Consider the following 24,400-nt stretch of genomic DNA (forward strand, 5'->3'; position numbering starts at 1 on the left):
CAGATGACAGAACAAGGAGCAATAGTCTCAAATTGCAGTGAGGGAGGTCTAGGTTGGATATTAGGAAAAACTATTTCACTGTCCCTAGGTAAATGGGTTACCTAGAGCCATGGTGGAATCTCCATCCTTAGAGGTTTTTAAGGCCTGGCTTGACAAAGCCCTCGCTGGGATGATTTAGTTGGGGTTGGTCCTGCTTTGAGCAGGGGGATGGACTAGTTTCTATGATTCAGTCATAATTAACACCCAATAGCACCCCCACAAGCAAAACCAGATTATACAATAATAGAGTAAAGGAAGATCTATACTAAGATGACATTAACTTAAATAGGAGTAGGATCAGGCTCAAAAAGATGTAATTTTTTAAATAAAATACTGGTGGAAATTAATTTCCACTTCAGTCCATCTTCCAGCAGTGTAAGGAAAAAGGGAGGGAGGAAATATATAGTTTTTTCTACTTCACATCCTTCCATGGTGTACAGTACTGCATCTATTTCCACTTAATCTGTCTTTTATACTCTACAAAAGCTATACACATGCAGTTGTATTTTATGAGTTTCTTCAGACTGGATTCACTGCCTACATATGAGAAATTACTTCTTTTGAAGAGATGTCTTCGGATCCCTTTTGCTTTCTGCTTCCCAAGAACCTTCCATTGGCTGGGCTTGCCCATCCAGCTGAAGAGGACTCATTTAGTTCCCGTAGGAATTCATCAAACCACCTCTGAGTTAGCTGGAGAGTATTACTACAGAGCAGAGCCCACTGTGCTAGAAAAGCCAAAAAATATTGTACCTGTAGCCATTGACAGTCACCCACTCAAAACAATTACTAAACCCTATCCTGTCCTAAGCATGTTCTGCTTGCTTGTAGAAGTGTCAGCTCTGAATGTGAGTCACAACCTCTCACATGTTCCCAGACCAGCGGGAAATGTATTGAGCTAAGACCTAAACTTAACAACACACTCTGTGATTTGTCAGATTTTTAACTGTTAGCAATATTGCCAACACTTGGTTAACAGAAGTTCAGAGGTCTTTCATCTTAAAGTTGTAACATGCAACCTTTACTCTTATCAAGATTGTACATCTTATATTGGAACATTTTGTTGCCATGGGTTCCAATTAAACTACATAGGCAGACTGGAATATGTCATCCCTGTCAGCCACACCTCCAAATTCAAGATGTGTCCTCATATTTGGTCTCTGCCTGATTAAAATAATCCTCTGCTAGGGTAGAATGTCAGCTATTTTCCCACTGAAACAGGTGCATGAAATGTTATAGCTCAGAGATCCATATTACCTACACAAGTTAGGCCAACTATGAGCTGTTGTAATAGCTTGTTTTCTTAGTCTATATTTGTGATCCAGGACAGGAGGCGGACTCTATTTGTTAGTGGAAATAGCAAAGCACAACATGTTCTGAGTCATAATTCTAAAACACTGATAGTGCTGCACTACCAAATTGTCGAAAACCCAAGGAAAGACCTAATTTGAATAAAATGAAAACCTCAGACTCATTCTGGTACCTGCTGTAGTGTGTCTTCTGAACTCTTTTGGCTATCTGTACTAGATTGTAAGAACTTTGAAGCAGGGATCCTGATGCCAATCCATGAAGGCAGTTGAGTCTGGAAATAAGGTGAACACAGGGCCGGCCTAATGGGTGGGCACTGTGGTCAGGGGAGCACTGTGGTCAAGAGGCAAGGAGTGGGATAGGCCTGGGCTTTGAAACTATGAAAGGGAGCTCAGGAAAATGAGTGGGGGAGGCAGTGGGGTCCAGAGGTGATGGGGGGATTCCTCTGCCACTTCGGCCTTGCCCCCACACACACACTTTTACAAAGGTTCCAGCTCTCTTGGGCTCACCAGAGTGACTTGTCTGCCTGAGAAGGTGCTGCAGCTCTTGCCCCAGCTCCTGACCTAGCTAAGGGGTGGGGCTCTGTGGGAGATGAGGAGCAGAGGGTGGGGCACCATGGCAATCGGGTGTGGGGGGCTCAAAAGTTATTTTTGCCCAGGGTCCCCCATAAATCTTAATGCACCTCATCAAGAATGTACTCTTGTTCTGAGATCCTTGAGCAGGTGAGAGACAGACCAGTTGAAAAATTCCTGGGTGAAGATAAAAGAGGAAAAAAACTGGTGCGATGTCATGATAGGGGTCTACTATGGACCTCCAAATCAAGAGAAGGTGGCAAATGAGGCATTTCTAGAACAAATAACAGAAATATCCAAAACACAAAGCATGAGAGTATTGGAGGACTTCAACTACCAAGACATCTATTGGAAAAGTAATACAGCAAAACATAATATTTCCAAAAGATTCTTAGAAAGTGTTGGGGACTTCTTGTTTCAGAAGGTGGGTGACGTAAACAGGGAGACAGTCATTTTAGACTTGATTCTGAATAACAGTGATGAAGTAGTTGTGAATTTGAAGGAGCAAAGCAATTTGGATGAAAGTGATCATAAAATGATATGCTTTATGGTTCCAAGGAAAGGAAGGAGTGAGAGGAGCAGAATAAGGCTAATGGATTTCAAAAAAGTAGTCTTTAACAAACTCAGAAAACTGGTAGGTAGGTAGGTTCCCATCAGAAGAGAATCCAAGGGACAAAATAATTCAGAAGAGCTGGCAGTTTCTCAAAGAGACAATATTAACAGCATAAGAGCAAACTATCCCAGTGAGAAGAAAAGGAAGGAAGAATAGTAAGAGGCCAGTACAGTTGCATCAGGAGATCTTTAATGACCGGAAAATCAAAAAGAAATCCTATCGAAAGTGGAAACATGGACAACTTGCTGAGGACGAGTACAAAAGTATAGCACAAGATGTAGGAAGAAAATCAAAAAGGCTAAGGCTCCTAGCAAGGGACATAAAAGACAATAAGAAGAGTTTCTATAAGTATGTTAGGAGCAAGAGAAGACAAAGAAAAATGTAGGTCCACTATTTAGCTGGGAGTGAAAGATAATAATGGATGACAACAAGGTAAATTCTGACCAGATACTTAACACAATATTAACAACAATGGGGAAGGCTGGAGAATATTTAGCTAAATTTGATGTATTCAAGTCAGCAGCACCTGAGGAAATTCACCATAAGATACTTAAGAAACTAACTGAAGAAATCTTGGAATCATTAGCGTGATTATCTTCAAGAACTGAAGGAAGACTGAGAGAGGACTCCAGAGAACTGGAGAAGGGCAAACAAAGTATCTATCTTTAAAGAGAGGAACAAGATAATCCAGGGAATTATAGACTAGTCAGCCTAAATTTTATGCCTGGAAAACTACTGGAACATGTTCTTAAACAATCGATTTGCAAACACCTAGAGGACAACAGAGTGATAAATAATATACAAAACGGATTGGTTAAGAACAAATCATGCCAAACCAATGTAATTTCTTTCTTTAACAGGGTTACTGGCCTAGTGGATGTGAGGAAGCAGTACACCCAGTATAACTTAATTTTAGTAAAGATTTTGATGTAGTCCCACATGAGTTTCTCATAAGCAAACTAGGGAAATGTGTGTGATGTATTTCATATCCCTTATGAAAATATGCTTATGATATGAATATGACATAACTGAGATATACTTTACGCAAGATGGCTTATGTGAGATATCACTTGAAAGGTTATGATTCACTGAATGCGATTATCCAATTTGTATGCCTGTATCATTTCTGTATCTGAAGTTAGGAATATTGACTATGTATCTGTAGTTCAACTATGCTACTTTGGGTGATGCCAACTGCTAACACTTCAGGTACAACTATGGAAAACCCAGACAGGGCAAATGGCCCATTAGCGAGGACAATGGACTGTGAAAAGCTTGGCCTTCCTGTGGATGCTCCATATTGCCACTGACTTATGGAAGCTGTGATACTACAGGATCAGGTGGTCTTGTCAGCTGATACTAAAACAGTACCTGGGACTTCTTGTAACTTTCCACTATGAGGGAAAGAGGGGTCAAGTTTGGGAAACAAAGGATTCCTGCCTTATGTAAATCCTATTTAAGGGTGGGGAGGAAGGCAAACAGGACTCCTCCTCTCCATGGCCTGTCTGCCCAAGAAGAAGACAGCAAAAGGGAATCCTAGAGAGTAGTCCAGACTGAAACAGAGGTCCAGTCTGAAAAGGAATATAACTGGACCTCTGAACCACAGAAACTTTTCAAACTTCCTGCAAGAATATCTAGGGTGAGAAGTACTATTTGTAACCAATTTCTTTAGTGAAACTAGCTTAGTTTGGGTGTTTGATTTCATTTGCTTAGTAATCTTTGTTCTGCTTGTTTACCCCCTTTACCAATTAAAATCTGCCTTTTATAGTTAATAAAATTTGTTTTATTATTAAACCCAGTTTCTGTAATTTCTAACTGGGGAGGAGGTAAGAAATGTACACACCTCTCTCCACATTGAGTGAGGGGGCGAATTTCATAATATATCTTTGGGTCTGCACTCCAAGGGAGGTGGACAGCTGAGTGCTGGAGCAGATCCCTTAAACTGAGTCTTCCCAGAGCTGATCTGCAGCTGGATGTGGCCCTGCCTGTTTGTGTGTTAGAGGAGGTTTTAAGAGCCTGGCTCAGCAAGACAGGTTAAAGGCGGCCCTTGCTGGCAGAACAGGTAGACTCAGTGCTATCTCAGAACATCAGGTGGCTTCCTAAGGGGTCCAACCCATCACAATATGGGCTAGATGAAATTACTATAACATGGGTGTGAGCCTAAGAGCATCCCAGTGCCAGAGGGGAAGGGTCTCACTGAGTTTCAGCTGACCTAAACAATTCAGCATACCCCAACTCCTTATGGGTATAATCTAGATCTAACAGGTGTCATGTAGTATGTCATTGGAAAACTAATAACTCCTTGATCATTCATATTCTTGTGTGATGTATGTATGCAATGTGTATTAAGTTATGGATACATGGTGAAATTATGACTAAAATGTATTTAAACCAGGCATACCATGAGGAGAATAGGTCTGCCCTCGACAAAGGAATGTGTTTGTGTCTCTGCCCAGCCCGGTCGTCAGGCAGAGACAATGAAGATCATGTTAACAAGTCAGGGAGGAAACAGCTTCCAGCCGGGAAGAGAAACTTATCTGGGATATAAAGACAGGGGGTCTGAACCTCACGTGATAAGCAACTGAATCTATTGACTGCATATAATCTTACTGTATTATAAAAGTTTATCAAGTGAGGTGTTTTATGAAAACCTATGACACACTAATGATTAATATCATTGTAAAATGTACGTATTAACATTATATAAGGAATTATGAATTCTCATTGATATTAGACTTTACAGTCTGTGTCCATACAAAGGGAGAAACTGGTCTCTCCCAGACAGGAGAAAATATTGCAGCTAATTACTTGTCTCCCCCTTAAATTAAGCATGGTGGAATCAAAACAATGGAAGCCCCACTTACATGCAGGGTAACAGGAAATCCACAGGAAGAGAAAACAGAGTGAAGTCACCCTGCCTCTTAAAATAAGGCCATTGAACTTTGGAAGATATAAGAGAGAAAAAAACCATCTATGGATCCATCACTGGACAGACACAAGGGAACAGAGCACTTGGAAGCTGAGAAAGATGGGTCTTTCAACCAAGGGAAAGCTGAAGTCTCTGGCAACTGGATGTAAGTAAGAAACCTGCTTAGGCAAGTATATTTCATCTATGAAGACAAGGGAAACCAGTCCTTTGTGCTTCTATGGAAAGTCTTAACTGAGAGAAAGTCAGCCATGGTTGGAAAAAAGAAAGATTAGTAAGAAATCTTGGTAGAACAAAGACCGTAGCTAGTTTAGTCTTAGCCACTAGAAAGTATATTTTGTTTTGTTTTACTTGTAACTCTTTGTGTCTTCATTGCTCATACTTGAACTCACTTAGTCCTATGTATATTTTGTTAATACATTTGTTTTATTTTCACTATAAACCAACTTAATGCTGTGTTTGAAGGGAAGGGTGGTTTAACCCCAGTTAATAAGCTGTAATATGCTTTTGTTTCTTTAAAGGAGCAACAAACCTTATTATTTCTCTGAGTGGTCCAGGTGAGGACTGGATGCTTCATGGCATATGGTTTGGGGAAAATCCAGGAATGGGATCATGTTGGGGTCACCTTGCTGGCTGTAACCAAGGCTGGTGGAAGCCAAAGTGGGGGTGTGGAGCTCTAGACAGGCTGCTGGGGTCAGAGCTGTCTAGCACATATACACTCAGAGTGCAGGGCTGGCCTTACCATGAGGCGAACTGAGGCGGCCACCTGAGGTGCCAGACTATGGGGGGGTGCCACTAGGACCCAGAGTGTAGAAAATTGTGTCTGCTGCTGGTGTATATGTATTTTCTCTGCTCTAGATGCACAGAGATGGTGGAATGCTGTGCTGGAGGAAGGAGGGCACAAGAGACATAACAGGCAGGCAGGAGAAAAGGTGAGAGAGAATAACAGAAAGCAGCAGGAGCTGCAGGGAGAGAGAGGAGGAGGATCCTCTTATGTACCTCTCTAGCACCCCCAGGAGCCTGGACTGATTAACACCAGCTTCTTAGGGAGCTTCCTGTTTCCTGCTGCTTCCCTGAACCCACTTGAGAACAGGCAGTCAATGAAGTAGTAGGAGCCAGTTAGGCCCTTAAGACGCTGATATCTTCCCTCACTCAGGCCCTGCTACCAGCCTGCTTATTTTTCCCCTTCAACTGAGTGTTGAGAGCCACTGTAGCTGGCACAGAACAGCAGTCATGAGTGAAAGAAGAAAACGCCCTTCTGGGGCAGAATTCAGAAAAAGAAAGAAATCAAAGGAAGCTTTTCTATCTAAGCAGAAAGGAGCTCTTCTGAGATACATAGACACAAATGTTCACGGTGAACCTTCCGGCCCCAGTGAGGATGTGAGTGGTGAGGAGATGCCTGATCTTCCAGTTAGTCAGAGTGCTGGTGACCTGGCAGCTACTGCAGCATCCATATCTCCATCTCAAATGGATGTAAGAAAAGTGTAGATCGGAGAAGAGTGTGGTGAAGGCACAAGAAACAGCTGCTGCTGAGTTTAGTTCCTTAAGTCTAGATGATGCAGGACTCTGGACCCACTTGAGCAGTAGCCTGAGGGACTTCTTTGTAGTGCATGGGCCACAGCAAGTGAAAAACATCATGTTCCCCAAAGACAATGAAAATAGAAGTTTCCATCCAACACATTACTGGTGTGAAATCCCCAATGGTGACAAATTGGAGAGGCCATGGCTTACTCAAAAACCCAGAATGCTGCATACTGTTTTTGTTGCAAACTCTTCCCGTCCAATGTTCCAGCCACATTGGATTCCACAGGAACAAAGGCCACCATAGATGATCAGCATCAAGAGAAGATTGCATCAGAGTCTCTTTACTGGCAAATGTTCTGAAAAGGCTCATTGCCATTGTGAAAATGCTTCCTACCCAAAACCTAGCACTGCGTGGCACTTCAGATCAGCTGTATGTGCCAAACAATGGAAACTTCCTTAAAACTGTGGAGCTGATGGCTGAGTTTGATGCTGTACTCCAGGAGCATCTAGGAAGAGTCACCACCCAAGAAATGTACACACACCACTACCTTGGAAAAACAATTCAAAATGAGATCATCCAGTTACTGGCAACAAAAGTCAAGCAGAAGATTGCAGCAGATCTGAAGTCAGCAAGATATTACTCTGTTATTCTGGACTGCACACCTGATATCAGCCATACGGAACAAATTACTTTAATGGTGCATTTTGTAACAACAACAGAACCTAGTGAAAATGCCCCTGCAATGGTGACTGTCAGAGAGCATTTTCTAGAATTTATTGACATTGATGATACTACAGGAGCTGGTATGACAAATGTGCTTCTTAAAAAGCTGGAAGATACGGGAATTGTGATAGCTGACATCAGGGATCAGGGCTACGATAATGGTGCCAACGTGAGAGGAAAGAACAGAGGAGTGCAGACATGGATCCGAGAGTTAATCCCTTGAGCTTTTTTTGTCCCATGCAGTTCTCATTCATTGAACTTGGTGATCAGTGATGTAGCATCAGATTCTAGTGAGGCTGCTGAATTTTTCAATGTAATTCAAAGCATCTCTGTATTTTTCTCTGCATCAACTCATTGATGGCAGATTTTGAAGCAACGTCTGGGAACATCCTCTCTGACACTGAAACCACTAAGTGCCACATGATGTGAAAGTCAAGTGGAGGTGATAAAACCTATCAAACACCAAATTGGGAAGACACATGATGCCACAGTTGCCATTATGGAGGATAATTCTATGACAGGAACTATTGTTGGGAGAACAGTGGCAGAGGGAAAGGAAATCACCAGAAACGTACATAACTTCAAATTTCTGTGTTGCTTAGTGTTGTGACATGACATACTGTTTGAAATAAATGTTGTAAGCAAGAGACTCCAAGGTGTTGACCTTGATATGTCTGGAGCAATGGAACAACTGGACAAAGCAAAGTCATACCTACAGTCTTACCGGTCAGATGAGGGATTTCACAACATTCTGAAGACTGCACAGAAGTTGGCAGAAGAACTTCAAACAGAAGCTATTTTCCCACCGTTTCAAGAATACAAGAGTCACCGAAGAAGAAGACATTTTGATTATGAGGCACAGGATAATCTCATAAGGGACCCCAAACAACAATTCAAAGTTGAATTCTTTAACCAGGTGCTAGATTGTGCAATACAGCCAGTTGAAGAATATTTCATGCAGCCTAAGGAACACAGCAGTATATTTGGGGTGTTGTATGATATTCCAAAACTCCTCACTATACCTGAAAAAGACCTACACCAGCAATGCAGGGCACTAGACAGTGTTGACACACGATGACGTGTGAGATTGATACGAGTGGTTTAGGTGATGAACTGAAAGCTCTTTCAAGATACATTTCAGCAGGATCAACTCCAAAGGCTGTTCTGGAATATATCTGCACAAATAAGACGACCACCCTCTTTCCAAATGCTTTTGTTGCTCTGCACATACTTCTAATGCTTCCTGTAACAATTGCCAGTGGAGAACGCAGCTTCTCCAAGCTGAAGTTAATAAGAACACATCTATGCTCCACAATGACACAGGAGAGGCTGGTCGGCCTTGCAATCATCTCAATAGAGCTGGCCCAGACTGTGGACCTTCAGGAAGCAGTTCAAATCTTTGCAACCAAGATGGCATGGAAAGCACCACTTTGATTATTCAAACAGATACAAATGCCAATATTTACTATGCAGACAAGAAAAGTTACATTTGCTGTTCAGGTGTTTGAAAGTTAAGTGTTACTTAAAATTTTGAACAAGGCATTTTAAGTTGTTAGTTCTCCTTTATTGGGATAGGTAACAGAGCAGTACCATGAGAGGAGCAGAACAGGAAGAAGGCAGAATTGAGGTCTTTCAAAGTTTTGGCCCAAGCGAGGAAGCATGGGGGCGTCATTTCAGCTCCCCACCACAGGTGCCAAAATGTTGTGGGCCGGCCCTGTGAGGGTGTGACCTGCACAGTTGCAGGCTGACTACGAGCGTCCCATGCTGTGACCTAAATCAGCAAAGCATTGTAAGGAACCCAGGGTTGCAGGTCCAGTGGTGACACACAACCCCTTACTTCTCTGGATTGCATCCCAAAGTATGACAATGAATGCACAACTGGTTGAAAGAGTGTATTCAGAGAAGTTATTAATAGGGCTCCATGTCTGTCACGGAGGTTGTGGAAGTTACAGATTCTGTGACTTTCTGTGACCTCTGTGACTTCTGCAGTGGCCTGCGCGGCTGGCCCCAGGGTCACCCAAGCAGCTGGCCTCAGGGAGAGCTACTCAGACGGCCCCAGGGACAGCCACACCAGCCACTGCTGGAGCTGCTCTGCAGCCAGCTGCTTGGGAAGCCCCACAGGCAGTCGTATCGACTGCTGCTGGAGCTGCACCGGGGCCAGCCACATTGGCTACTGCTCCGGTGGCCCTGGACAGTTGGCTCTGGGGACCACCTGAGCAGCCGCCAGTGCAGCTGGCCCTGGAGACCACCTGAGCAGCGGTCCCAGGGGCATTGAGAGCAGCTCTGTGGCCCCTAGCAGTGGTCCTGGGGACGGCCGGAGCAGCAGGGGAAGGGGAGGCAGCTCCAGGGGGTGGCCGGAGCAGCTACTGCTTGGTGCCTCCCGGCAACTGGTGCCGCTGGCCCTGGGGTGCCCCCGAGAGCAGCGGCCCCTTGGGGGCACCCCATACAGCAGCAGTCTCCCAGCCCTCCCCAGCAGTGCCCCCCCAGCAGTGGCCCCCGTGGTGCCCCAGAGCAGCAGTGCCCCCCAGCTAAGATTTAGTCATTTATAGTAAAAGTCATGGACAGGTCATGGGCCATGAATTTTTATTTATTGCCCGTGACCTGTCCATGAGTTTTATTAAAGATACCCATGACTAAATTGTAGCTTTAGTTATTAATGGTTCATTATCAAACTGGGAGGACATTATTTAGAGGTGTTTTGCACTAGTAAATATTTTCATTAATGATTGGGATAAGGGAGCGGAGAGTATGCTTATAAAATTTATGGATGACACCCAGCTGGGAGGGGTTGCAAGCACTTTGGAGGACAGCATTAGAATTCAAAAGGACATTGATAAATTGGAGAACTGGAAATCAACAAGATGAAATTTAATGAAGACAAGTGCAAAGGACTACACTTCAGAAGGCAAAAAAATCAAATGCACAAATACAAAACTGGAAATAACTAGCTAGGCAGTAATACTGCAGAAAAAGATCTAGGGTTGTAATGGATCAAAACTTAATATGAGCCAAAAATATGATGCAGTTGCAAAAATAGCAAATATTATTCTGGGGTGCATGAACAAGAGTGTTGTACGTAAGTCATGGGAGGAAATTTTTCTGCTTTACTTGGAATTGGTCAGGCCTTGGCTGGAGAACTGTCCAATTTTGGGTGCCACACTTTAGGAAAGATGTGGACAAATTGGAGCGATTCCAGAGGAGAGCAACAAAAATGACTTAGAAAATATGACCTCTGAGGAAAGGTTAAAGAACAGGGCATGTTAAGTCTTGAGAAAAGAAGACTGAGAAAAGGGAGAGCTACTCAGATGGCCTCAGGGACAGCCATACTGGACACTGCTGGAGCTGCTCTGCAGTCAGCCGCTTGGGAAGCCCCACAACCAGTCATATCGACTGCTGCTGGAGCTGCCCTGGGGCCAGCCACATTGGCTACTGCTCGAGTAGCCCTGGACAGTTGGCCCTGGGGACCACCTGAGCAGCCACCGGGACATAAGTCTTTGAATAGGTTATGGGGTGTTACAAAGATGGTGCTGATCAATTGTTCTCCATGTCTACTGAAGGTAGGACAAGTACTGAAATGGGCTTAATCTGCAGCAAGGGAGATTTATCCTAGATAAATCTACAGGGGGAGGGATAGCTCAGTGGCTTGAACATTGGCCTGCTAAACCTAGGATTGTGAGCCCAATCCTTGAGGGCCATTTAGGGATCTGGAGCAAAAATCTGTCTGGGGATTAGGCCTGCTTTGAGCAGGGGATTGGATGAGCTCCTGAGGTCCCTTCCAACTCTGATATTCTATGATATTAAGAAAAACTTAAGGATAGTTAAGTACTGGAATAGACTAACAAAGTGATCGTGAAGAATCCCCATTGTTGGATGTTTTTAAGAACAGGCTGTCAGGGCTGGTCTTTCTAGGTGTATATGTCCTGCTTCAGCATGGGAAGATGGACTCGATGACCATGAGTTCAAGCTCTCTTTCAGCCCTAGAGTTTATAATTTGCAACTACTTATCTAGGTGCCTGGTAAAGCCCCCATTAACATGGTGTTTGAGCACCTCTTAATCTTTTAATGTATTTATACTCACAACACCCCTAGGAAGTTCTACTAACTTCCTTTTTACAAAGAACTGAGGATCAGGAAGACAACTTACCCAAGGTTACAAAGGATATCTGTGGCAGAGCAGGGAAACAACTCTTGGTCTCTGAAGTCCTATGTGTCCCATTTACTGGTCTACCTTTCCTCTCCCACATGCACAAAATATATATTAGTCATCTTTGTATTCCAGTTGAATTCCCTTTGGTGTTTAGGACTGCTCTTCAAGAAGGAGCACTAATATAAGATAAGAAATGTCTTCTCTGCCAATAGCACCATTATATTCAAGATATAGTCTGTATCTGCCGTGTCGATCCCCCATCCCTGTTCCCTTCCTACAGTATTTTCATTCTGGGGTAAACAGTACAATCTATGGTCCAATCCTGACAGGTGAGGATGCCCAATGGGCTGATGGAATCTAGCTCCTTACGGAAGGGGGCCTTCATTTGTGGAGGGCATGAGTGAGATGAGCCACCTTTGGGGCTGGTGAACCACTGCCCTCTGAGGGAAAATGGGGGCAGTTCTGCTCCTGTCTTGACCTGGAACAGCAGCCCCAACCCAGGAAAGACCTCATTTTCCTCAGTTCCCCACAGCCATTGGCTCCCATTCTGCACCCTAGCCAGAAGGAAACTTCTGTACCCACCCCTGGACCTCCCCCTCTTCAGTTTCCAGCTGAATATACCTCCCTCAGACACAAACACACTTCAGACCCCAGCTAGGAGACACCTCCCCCAGATCCGCCTCCTCAGCCCCCAGCCAAGAGACACCTTCCCAGACCCCTCTCCACAGCCCCCATCCAGGAGACACCTGCTACCCTGGACGTCCCCTCCGCAGCCAGGAGAAACCTCTCACAGACAACCCCCGCCCAGCTCCCAGACAGGAGACACCTCACTGGGACCTCAACCCCCAGCAGGGAGACAGCTCCCCTCCTCAGCCCCCGGCCAGGAGACACCTCCCCTGGACCCCTCCCCTCCTCAGCCCCCAGCCAGGAGACACCTCCCTGGACCCCTCCCCTCCTCAGCCCCCAGCCGGGAGACACCTCCCCTGGACCCCTCCCCTCCTCAGCCCCCAGCCGGGAGACACCTCCCCTGGACCCCTCCCCTCCTCAGCCCCCGGCCGGGAGACACCTCCCTGGACCCCTCCCCTCTTCAGCCCCCATCCAGGAGACACCTCCCTGGACCCCTCCCCTCCTCAGCCCCCAGCCGGGAGACACCTCCCCATCTCTGCATCTTTCCTTCCTATAAGCCCCGCCCCTCAGTCCCCACCCCTAGGCTGCGGGTTACTATAGCAACAGGACGCTCAGTCGCCGCTAGCTGAACCGACCTCGCGCTGCAGTGGCCGGTACCCGGCGGGGCGCGGGGGGAGGGTGGGCGCCCAGGGCTCCCCCACCAGTCCCCGCCTGTCCCGAGTAGCTCATTGGGGGGGGGGGAGGAAATCACTTCCTGGCCCCGACCCCCATCCGCTCCGGGGCCCCTCCGCCATCTTCCGGTCCCAGTGTTTCCTTTCCAGCCATTTCCTGGCTCCTCTCCTCGGCTCCAGGCTCCACAATGCGTCCCACTAACTCGGGGGGAGGGGGGCACTTTTATTTAGGTGCCTTTAGTCTTTTTTCTAAAGCCATCATTTGTTATCGCGGTTTTTTTAGTCCCTGCCCCCCCCCCCCCCCGCCCCAGCCAAATAGACAACTGCTTCAAAGGGCCTTTTCCAGATTGAATAAAAAAAAAATCAAATCTGTGTACACATGTGCTGGAGGGAAACAAGTTTGCATAATACAAACTTTAGCTTTCAAAAAATTATTGTAAAGAAAATATAAGAATGGCCAAACTGGGTCAGACCAAAGGTCCATCTAGCCCAGTATCCTGTTTTCTAACAGTGGCCAATGCCAGGTGCCTCAGAGGGCATGAACAGAACAGGAAATCATCAGGTGATCCATCCCCTGTCGCCCATTCCCAGCTTCTGGCAAACAGAGGCTAGGGACACCATCCCTGCCCATGCTGGCTAATAGCCATTGCTGGACCTATCCTCCAGGAATTTATCTTGTTCTTTTTGAACCCTGTTATAGTCTTGGCCTTCAGAACATCCCCTGGCAAGGAATTCCCCAGGTTGACTGTGCATTGTGTGAAGAAATACGTCCTTTCGTTTGTTTTAAACCTGCTGCCTAATAATTTCATATGGTGATCCCTAGTTCTTGTGTTATGAGCAGGCATAAATAACACTTCCTTATTTACTCTTTCCACACCAGTCATGATTTTATAGACCTGTATCATATCCTGCCCTTCGTCTTCTCTTTTCCAAGCCAAAAAGTCCCAGGCTTATTAATCTTGCTTCATCTGGAAGCTGTTCCATACCCCTAATCATTTTTTAAAAATATGAGAAAAAGTGATCTCAAAGTTATTAAAGTCACCCCTAGAGTTTCCTGTCAAACATTGTAATTTTCCATGGGGAATAAAGCTGCTGTTTCTGCTGCTGCCCCCCACCCCCTTTTCGCTAAGGACTACAGCTGTCTGCTTTTTAGCTTGGTTGCTCTGTACCTCCTCCTTCTCAAAGACAAAATCTGTGGCAACATGGATTGCACAGATACACAACACCATCAGAGGCTAGTTGTATTATTCAACCTTTTTATGGCCAGAAGAACACAACTGCTTTAATGGAAATGTGCAAACTAACTTTACAGTGATTACAGTCAGCATTTAAAAATGTAGAATAAAGCGAATCTTTGTAATTCAATATGATACAGAGTATGACAGATGTAAAAATGGAATCTAGTTTAAACTCAGGGAAGATGCTCATGAGTTTGGCTAATGAGAACTCAAGCAGCAATTTAGAAGTCAGATTTTTATTTCTTAGAGATTGGAGGCAGTATCCTTATATTTTGTAAATTTAAGCTCTGTACTCTTTACAGTCCATGAAAGGGTGTCACTTGCAAATGTAAGTTTATGCTTGCAGATCTTGGCATATATTTTACTGACGCAGCATGACGTGTTGAAAAATCTTTTCAAATGCATTGTAAACCAAAATGCAATAGTATCTTAGGGGAAATTACGCACAAAATATATAGTATTGCAAAATTTGAAGACATCCCTGAAATTAAACTTCAAAGAGGTACTGAAATTCCTCACCTTCAAAGATATTACATATTTTGATGCCAGTTCTGCAAGGTGATGGGTATCTTCAACTCCACTGAAATCAATGAGTTGAAGGTAATCAGCATGGTCCAGGAGTTATTCAGTACCATTTCTGAGAGTGTTCTTTGCTTGGTCTTTTATTTTTGTAATTTGATTACAAATTATTATTGCACCAACTCAACTTTCCCAGAGGAAGCACTTCCTTTTATTGATGGACATAAGTTTTGACCTGTATAATTAGGTTGAGATAAGATAAATCGACCTGGTAATGTCAATTGGAATTTGCATTTAAGCATTGTGTTTGCTTTCCCTATTGCATGGTCCTAAGGCATTGTCTACACTGCCACTTTACAGTACTGCAACTTTCTCACTCAGGGGTGTGAAAAAACACACCCCTGAGCGCTGCAAGTTTCAACACTGTAAAGTGGCAGTGTAGACAGTGCACCAATACTGGTAGCTATTCCCCTCGGGGAGGTGGGTTTTTTTATAGCGCTGGGAGCTCTCCCACCGCTGGGCCATGACTACACAGCCACGTTGCTAGTGAAGACATGCTCTAAGTTCTCCAAAGTACTATCCTAGGTAGTAGACAAGGGAAAATGAAGCAGATATTATTCATTAAGATTTCCAATACATTTCAACCATATGAATATAGGCTAATAAAATAAAAACCCATTTCTACCCTACAGGTAATTATGGGATAGAATGAGGGGTGGGAGTGGGTGTGGAAATTGAAAACAATCAGCGTGTTGACCCCATGCTCTAAGACTTTCTGAAATGGTTTTTTAAATTTTATTTTATTTTGTTTTATTTTGCTCTGTAGACATTAATTAAGATTTTTCCTGCTTCTGGGTTTCCTAGTGAAACCTGTCTTTTTTAGAATATAAGCTGTTTTCTGGAAGAACTGTCTTTATTTTTGTGTATGGCACAGCACCAAGCACATTTTGGCACTAAAGAAATAATAATGAATCATAGTACAGGGGTAAAATAAGTTTGTTAGAAAATATGTACAAAGTAGGAAACACAGATTGGTGGGTAAATGGTAACTTCTTTAGCCAGCAGAGCTTATTCGTAGTTAGAGACTGGAATGACCTGTTAGGTCATGTAGACCGTCTCCCTACATTTCAGAATAATTCTCCACTTTTCATTGTCTAGTGCTTTTGTTATGGGGATGTTCACCTACAGGGAAGGAACTTTTATCTTTCCCTTTCATTTTATTTAATGAGGTTTATACAAGTATCATCACTTAGGAGGATATTCTCTATTCATTGTATGTGTGCAAATCTCATTAACATTAATGGAAGTTGTCCAAATACATCAAGAAGAGAAAAGAACCATTAGTAATTTAATTGCTATTTGTGATTGATCCTGTTGAAGCAGAAAACCTGTCAGTTTTGGTGGTGGTGTTGGGGGGGGGACTTTAAACCAGAGAGTATATCTAAATTTGTTCCAGAGATAATAGAAAATATGTACTATTTTATATGAAGCAATCACAGTTGTCAAGATTCAATGAGAATTTTAGAATCACAGTAATTAGAAATGAAAAAGACCCTTTAGCGCATCCAATTCATGGCCTTACAATCTAGAATTGTTCATTGAGTGCTGTGCCCAATCTCGTTTTTATAGGCTTTTAGGCAGTGGTTCCCGATATTAGGTATAAATGTTTTCTTTGCTCAATTTCCTACCATTACTTCTAGTTTTGAATATACTTCTTGTAATAGGTTCATCAATTCTTCTCCTTCAAATACTAGTAAATATGTATCCCATTTATCTATATTATATTTATATATAGTTCTTGTAACCATTCCTCTGAAATTAAGCTTCCAACTCTTCACATTTTTGTTGCACTTCTGAAAAGTGCCTCCATTTTTATATCTGTGGTACTTATGCTCAGATATGTACATTCTATTCTATATACCCTGTAATCTTGCTGTTTAGAGAGGGACTATTGCCTCCCTAAACTTAGCTATGATGTTTTTGCATGCACAGCCATAACTGTTATTAATAATTGTTAAACCAAGTAAAAATGAACAAGAAGCCAGTGTGTTTCTTGGACAGATAATATAGCTGGTTGTCCAACTAACAGTCAGGCAAGGGTATTCCCACAATCTAGAAGTCATAACAACATGGATAGGTTTGGCAAATCTGGAATCAAAAAAAGACAAATACTCGTTCAGGCACAGATTAAAACACACACACTTTCTCTCTCTAGTCCAGATCCACAAAAGGATTTAGGCCTTTAACTCCTGTCTAACTCAAAAATATAGGCACCACTGAAATCCTCAAAGCACCTGCTCAGCTGCTTCCTAACTCTAGAGGCTCCTAAAATCTCTTGGCACCTAAATGTTTCCCCATAAAAGTCCTCTAGGTGCCTAAGGAATCATGTTCACAGCAAAAAAACCCACCACCACAAAACTAAGACCGTGAGTCTCATAGCTTGGGTCAACTGACTTGGGCTCACCGGGGCTTGCTTTATGGGGCTAAAAATAACAGTGTAGAGATTTCTGATCCGACTGAAGCCGAAACTCTGAGACTCACTTCTGCAAGTTTTTTTTTTCCATAGTGTAGACTCTAGGTCACTGCTGGTGGGCATGCACACAATGCCTCAGTGTAGGTGCCCCGGCCCGGTCTCATCCCTAAACTCCACTACAATTCCCTCATGTATCTCAGCTGCAGGGCCCAATTTGTCAGGCAGTCACAGAGCATGCCTAATCCCACATAAAATGGGGACGGGGTAGGGGAAGGCCTATCCTCCCCTATAACCTTTAGTCTGGTGGATAGGGTACTTACACAGGATGTGGGAAATTGTGGTTCGGTTCCCCCCTCTGACTGATAAGAAGAGATTTGAATGCAGGTTTCCCACCTCACACATGCGTCCCTTAACGACTGGACTATGGTCATTTTCACTCTCTTTCTGGCCTAGTGCATATTTAATTATTTATATCCAGTGGAACACCTTACAGAGAAACCCACTTTAAAATATCCCAGAGCCCAGTGGTTAGGGTACTCACCTGAGAAGTGAGAAAACAATTTTCAAATCCTTTCTCTGCAGGCGGAGGAGGAAATTGAACCAGAATCTCTCATATCCTGGGTGAATTCCCTAACCACTGAATTAAGTTATAAGGGAGTCTTTCTTCTTCACTCACCACCATGTGGCCATTTTGCATGGAGTTAGGCATGTGTGTGCCACTGCTGTTCTGGGAAGATATGGCTTTGGTGCCTGACACAGGTGAGGGTTCATGGCTGTGGATCCCAAATGGGATTACCTTGTACCTGACTCCATGAAAGAGATAGGGCTTAGGACACACACCTCTCCTCAGAGTCTGCTATTCATTAGCTTAGGCAGCTCCTTGTCTAGTGTGCTGGCTTTGTGGATCCCATTGTTAGGTATTTATCTCTGCTAACGCATCTTATAAGGAGCCTAGGTGCTTAACTCAGTCTCTGGCATCCACTGGACGGCTAGGTGCTTAAAAGTTAGATCAGGGATCGGCAACCTTTGGCATGTGGCTCACCAGGGTAAACACCCTGGCCAATTTGTTTACCTGCTGCTTCCACAAGTTCAGCCGATTGAGGCTCCCACTTGCCGCCATTTGCCGTCCCAGGCTAATGGGGGCACCAGAAAGCGGCGGCCAGCACATCCCTCGGCCCACGCCGCTTCATAAATGATCTGGAGAAAGGGATAAAAAGTGAGGTGGCAAAGTTTGCAGATGATACCAAACTGCTCAAGATAGTTAAGACCAAAGCAGACTGTGAAGAACTTCAAAAATGATCTCACAGAACTAAGTGGTTGGGCAACAAAATGGTAACTGAAATTTAATGTGGATAAATGTAAAGTAATGCACATTGAAAAAAATAACCCCAACTATACATACAATATGATGGGGGCTAATTTAGCTACAACGAATCAGGAAAAAGATCTTGGAGTCATCGTGGATAGTTCTCTGAACATGTTCACGCAGTGTGCAGAGGCGGTCAAAAAAGCAAACAGGATGTTAGGAATAATTAAAAAGGGGATAGAGAATAAGACGGAGAATATATTATTGCCCTTATATAAATGGATGGTACACCCACATCTTGAATACTGCGTACAGATGTGGTTTCCTCATCTCAAAAAATATATACTGGCAATAGAAAAGGTTCAGAGAAGGGCAACTAAAATGATTAGGGGTTTGGAACGGGTCCCATATGAGGAAAGATTAAAGAGGCCAGGACTTTTCAGCTTGGAAAAGAGGAGACTAAGGGGGGATATGATAGAGGTATATAAAATCATGAGTGATGTTGAGAAAGTGAATAAGGAAAATTATTTACTTATTCCCATAATAGAAGAACTAGGGGCCACCAAATGAAATTAATGGGTAGCAGGTTTAAAACAAATAAAAGGAAGTTCTTCTTCACACAGCACACAGTCAACTTGTGGAACTCCTTGCCTGAGGAGGTTGTGAAGGCTAGAACTATAAGAGTGTTTAAAAGAGAACTGGATAAATTCATGGAGGTTAAGTCCATTAATGGCTATTAGCCAGGATGGGTAAGGAATGATGTCCCTAGCCTCTGTTTGTCAGAGGGTGGAGATGGATGGCAGGAAATCACTTGATCATTACCTGTTAGGTTCACTCCCTCTGGGGCACCTGGCATTGGCCACTGTCAGTAAACAGGATACTGGGCTAGATGGACCTTTGGTCTGACCCAGTATGGCCGTTCTTATGTTCTTAAGTTCTCGCAGCCCCCATTGGCCTGGGGCGGTGAACCGCGGCCAGTAGGAGCTGTAATTGGCTGAACTTGCAGACGCGGCAGGTAAACAAACCTGCCCGGCCTGCCAGGGTGCTTACCTTTGCGGGCCATGTGCCAAAGGATGCTGATCCCTGAGTTAGATGTTGCAATGCCTAAGTCCTTTGTGGATTTTTGGCCTTGGGCCCTAATAGCACCTAAAATCCAAGAGCAGATGGGGTCCTAAAATCAGTCCTAAATTATGAGCTTCTAGGACAGAGGAGGAGACACGTCCTTGCGCATGAGAGAAAGAATCACTTGACCATCCCTTTAAGCTTCTTCCCCAGTCTATTAGCATCACCTCTATTTTATTCAGACTGACTTTCAGTTAAATTTCTGCCTTCCAAGTCCCAGCCAGGATCAGGCACTGACAAAGCACCCACATCGCATCACCTGGGTTAGTTGAAATTAAGAAACTGAGCTGAAAGCCGCCCAAGTTATCTCATAGTTCCTCACAGTGATATCTTACACCAACCTTGAAAAAAGAGGCATCAAGGTAGGGCTTGCAGAACCCCACATGAAAGAACCATCAGAGTACTGTACTCATTTGAGGGAAGCTGGTACTTTACTTAATACTTCTTTTATTCAGTTTTAGCTATATAGATCCAATTGGCATGATGCAATTAGACCCATGTTCTCCTATAACCTCTAAAACCTCAGGAAGTTAAATTGCCTATAACTCCTCTAGAGAGAGCACTGTCAGCAGAACTGCACAGTCCAACTTATTACAGTAAAGAGCTTTCAAAGGTGTGATGCTAAAGTTCAAAGCATGGTGTCATAAACAGATAGTTAAGGGTTAATAGAACAGAAGTACTTCATGTCTCTTTTGCCTGTAAAGGGTTAACAAGTTCAGTGAGCCTGGCTGTCACCTGACCAGAGGACCAATCAGGGGACAGGATACTTTCAAATCTTGAGGGAGGGACGTTTTTGTGTGTGCTGTTAGTTTTTGGTGGTTGTTCTCTCTGGGTTCTGAGAGCGACCAGACGTGCAACCAGGTTTCTCTCCAATCTCTCTGATACAGGCTCTTATGTGCTCAGAATAGTAAGTACTAGGTAGATAAGGCGAGTTAGGCTTATGTTTGTTTTCTTTATTTGCAAATGTATATTTGGCTGGAAGGAGTTCAAATTTGTATTTTGCTGAAAGGATTTTACTTTGTACTTGTATACTTAGGCTGGGAGGGTATTCCCAGTGTCTATAGCTGAAAGACCCTGTAACATATTCCAGCTTAAATTTACAAAGATAATTTTTACTGTTTTTCTTTCTTGAATTAAAAGCTTTTCTTGTGTAAGAACCTGATTGTGTTTTTTTTTATTCTGGTGTGAGATCCCAGGGGACTGGGTCTGGCTTCACCAGGGAATTGGTGGGGAGAAAGGAGGGAAGGGGGAGAGAAAGGTTAATTTCTCTCTGTGTTAGGATTACTTTCTCTCTCAGGGAGAGTCTGGGAGGGGGAGAGAGAAGGAGAGGGGGAAGGTGAATTTTCCTCTCTGTTTTAAGATTCAAGGAGTTTGAATCACAGTAATCTTCCAGGATAACCCAGGGAGGGGAAGCCTGGGAGAGGCAACGGTGAGGGAAAGGGTTTACTTTCCTTGTGTTAAGATCCAGAGGGACTGGGTCTTGGGGGTTCCCGGGCAAGGTTTTTGGGGGGACCAGAGTGTACCAGGCACTGGAATTCCTGGTTGGTGGCAGCGCTACAAGTACTGAGCTGGTAATTGAGCTTAGAGGAATTCATGCTGGTACCCCATCTTTTGGACATTAAGGTTCAGAGTGGGGGATTATACCATGACACATGATGATGCTAAATATGGAGAAAACTTTCTTGTCTTCCACCATTGCTTCTGCATTCTTCATCTTTAACGTTACCATGCCATACAACTTTGAAAAGTGTTTATTGTAATCATTGGAGTGAGTGCAATTCTGATGACAGTACTCTAACCTGTTGGCCATACATTTCTGCTCCTGACAGTCATCAGTAAACCAAGTTTACATATGAGGATGATGAATAAAGAGAAGATGCTTAAGAGTCATCATAGAAATAGGTCAGGAAAAAATATCATAATGTCCTACCGGCCATTAGACAAATTGAGTCACCAGCTGCAGAGCATAGAGAATTCTGCCCTGATGATGACACTGTCTGAAAAAGGTGTAATCTCCACCCCGCGGTCCCCACACATTACCAAAGACAAGATCCACATTATGCCCCTCTCTATGCATGACACCTGAAATTACCTGGCAAAATACACATTTAGGATTTTGTGTTTCTCCTGCTATAGTGGCTGATATTACATCCAAAGCAGTGTCAGTAATACAGATTTTTGGAGCAGCAGTGTCCCAGGATCCCCCAGAGCAATGGCGCTCCAGGAGCTGCTAAGTTTTAGTCAAGGGTATTTCGAGTATAAGTCATGGACAGGCCACAGCATGAATTTTTGTTTATTGCCAGTGACCTGTCCATGACTTTTACTAGAAATACCTGTGACTAAATCTTAGTCCTACATATGAGAGAATGAAATCTACTAGTTCTAAAATCTTAAAGGTGATAGGAAACAGTCAGTTCAATTCACTATCTACAGCTAATGATTCCATTATTTAATAAATCAAATAGTTTTAAATGCAAAACATATTTTGATAAACGTAGCACATTTAAGATAGTTTTATTTCATAACAAATTGAAATGTTGTGTTTTTGCATTTTTAATATAATTTGAATTTCCATCCAAATAGAGCTTGCCACAAATCACAAGTTAAAAATAATCATCTAGTGAATAAGAAATGTATTGCTCACCATTTTCTACATAATAAAATATGTAAACATTAAGACTCTGTATTAATATATGTTAAGCTCTATAATTTCTTAAATTATGTAGATAAACATAGTGTATTGTCCTTGTAATAATTGGAGCTATACCAATCTCTGAGAACTGGAAGGGACCTTGAAAGGTCATCAAGTCCAGCCCCCTGCCTTTATCAGCAGGACCAATTTTTGCCCCAGATCCCTAAGCAGCCCCTTCAAGGGCTGAACTCACAACCCTGGGTTTAGCAGTCTAATGCTCAAGCCACTAAGCTATCCCTGCTCCCTTTTTGGTGAGTAAAAAGAAGCACCAAATTTAGTGTGCTAAAGCCATATTTAGTTGCAAATCCAACCAATGAGAATCAACCTTTCTTCAGGAAAATAACTAAAGTACAAATGCAAATCACAATTAAAATTGATTATTTAAATTGAGGTTTCCTGCTTGCTGATTTAAATCATGATTAAAATCAATTATTTAAATCACTTTGATTTCAAACGTACACCCATGCTGAATGCAGTTGTGCATGACCATCTTTGAAAAGCAGGTATTGTTTTTTTGTCTGTATCTGTATTTCACAATTACTTTTCCAATTTCTATGAATTATTTTATTTTGTAATTTCTACCTAAGATTACTGGTCTAGAGGGAATATAACTTAGTTGGAGAAACTAGTTATTGATGAGTAACCTATTTTTTCTCCATCTTAATTCAAGTCTTAAAAGCTATTGTGGGTGAGGTAACACAGCTACACCACCACTCTTAAAAGACAGACATTTTTTTAAAAGTGATTTTTACCATATACTTTCTTTAAACTGGTTATAAAAGAAAAAGGCTGTGCAAATAGCAACAGAGGCAATATTGAATAGTTGTGAACAATAACCTTATTTTTTTAGGCATTTGTAAATACCAATGGAAGAAGACAAATGGAATCAGGCTGCAAGAGTCATTCAGAGGTGCTGGAAAAGATGTATTGTGAGTGTGAAGTACTATTTTATGTTTAATCATTTATTTTAATCATTAAACACTTAAGTAACAATTTTGATATTTTTCTCCTCTATAAACCAAAGTGGTGATGGAAAGTCTGCCAGGAGCAGGAACTCCTGTGGTGTTAATCCCACTTCCAATACAGTTGTCCACATACATAGTGCTGATGCTGACCAGAAAACATAATAGAGAGCTAACTATCCACAGAAGCCTGCATATACAGTATATTAAAAATGATATGTAATTTTATATTGTCAAAAGCAGGTAGAATTCCATAGCTGCCACAGAAAAAAAAATCACATCACATTACCAAAGGGGGATGGTGTATTCATTTAGGTGGAATGTGTGGGTTTCCTTCAGCAGTGTTTTGGTCTTTTTATTCTGTGTTCTGCACAGTCTACTGTAGCACATAGCATGCAGTGTGGCACCAATTACAGTAGCTTTAGGAACAGAGGAACAGCCCTCATCAGGAGGGTGGGTGACTACTGTATTACTGGGGAAAGTTGCCATTTAAAGAGTTGTAAATTGTTAATGATGGGATGATGGTAAAGCGAGGCAAAGAAGGATGTTGAACAGAAATGGGAAGTGTAAAAGGCACTTAGATACCATGGTAATAACCTAGTTCACAGAGAAAGAAATGGACAGACTTTAAAAAGGTTATTGTAAAAGTAATCCCCTAAGTCCAAAGCTGAGGAAGAAAAGGTGGTCTCGTGGGGAGTCTTACCATAGAGGTCTTTTCCAGGATAACTATGGTAAATTAGCAAAGAGTCCTGTGGCACCTTATAGACTAACAGATTTATTGGCGCATGAGCTTTTGTGGGTGAATACCCACTTCATCGGATGCATGTGACGAAGGTGCATCCGACGAAGTGGGTATTCACCCACGAAAGCTCTTGCTCCAATACGTTTGTTAGTCTATAAGGTGCCGCAGGACTCTTTGCTGCTTTTACAGATCCAGACT

The 24,400-nt window shown here is 43.0% G+C and overlaps 1 protein-coding gene across 5 annotated transcripts in view; it reads left to right on the plus strand.

Moving 5' to 3' along the window:
• Positions 1-5,413: 5,413 nt before the first annotated feature.
• C1H11orf65 (chromosome 1 C11orf65 homolog) overlaps positions 5,414-24,400 on the plus strand; it is a 39,743-nt gene continuing 20,756 nt past the window's right edge. The window contains exons 1-3 of one of the 5 annotated variants that reach the window (XM_050928416.1): positions 5,414-5,603; positions 6,314-6,387; positions 23,349-23,427. In XM_050928416.1, the coding sequence (XP_050784373.1) occupies positions 23,365-23,427 (63 nt within the window). In that variant the 5' untranslated portion in view covers positions 5,414-5,603; positions 6,314-6,387; positions 23,349-23,364. Of the gene's footprint in view, positions 5,604-6,313; positions 6,388-13,085; positions 13,131-14,935; positions 14,987-22,954; positions 23,002-23,348; positions 23,428-24,400 lie in introns of those variants that run through there. The other 4 variants (XM_050928388.1, XM_050928425.1, XM_050928397.1 and 1 more) reach the window with 4 other exon arrangements.

Source organism: Gopherus flavomarginatus, chromosome 1 (assembly GCF_025201925.1).
Source record: "Gopherus flavomarginatus isolate rGopFla2 chromosome 1, rGopFla2.mat.asm, whole genome shotgun sequence".
Taxonomy (NCBI): Eukaryota; Metazoa; Chordata; order Testudines; family Testudinidae; genus Gopherus; species Gopherus flavomarginatus.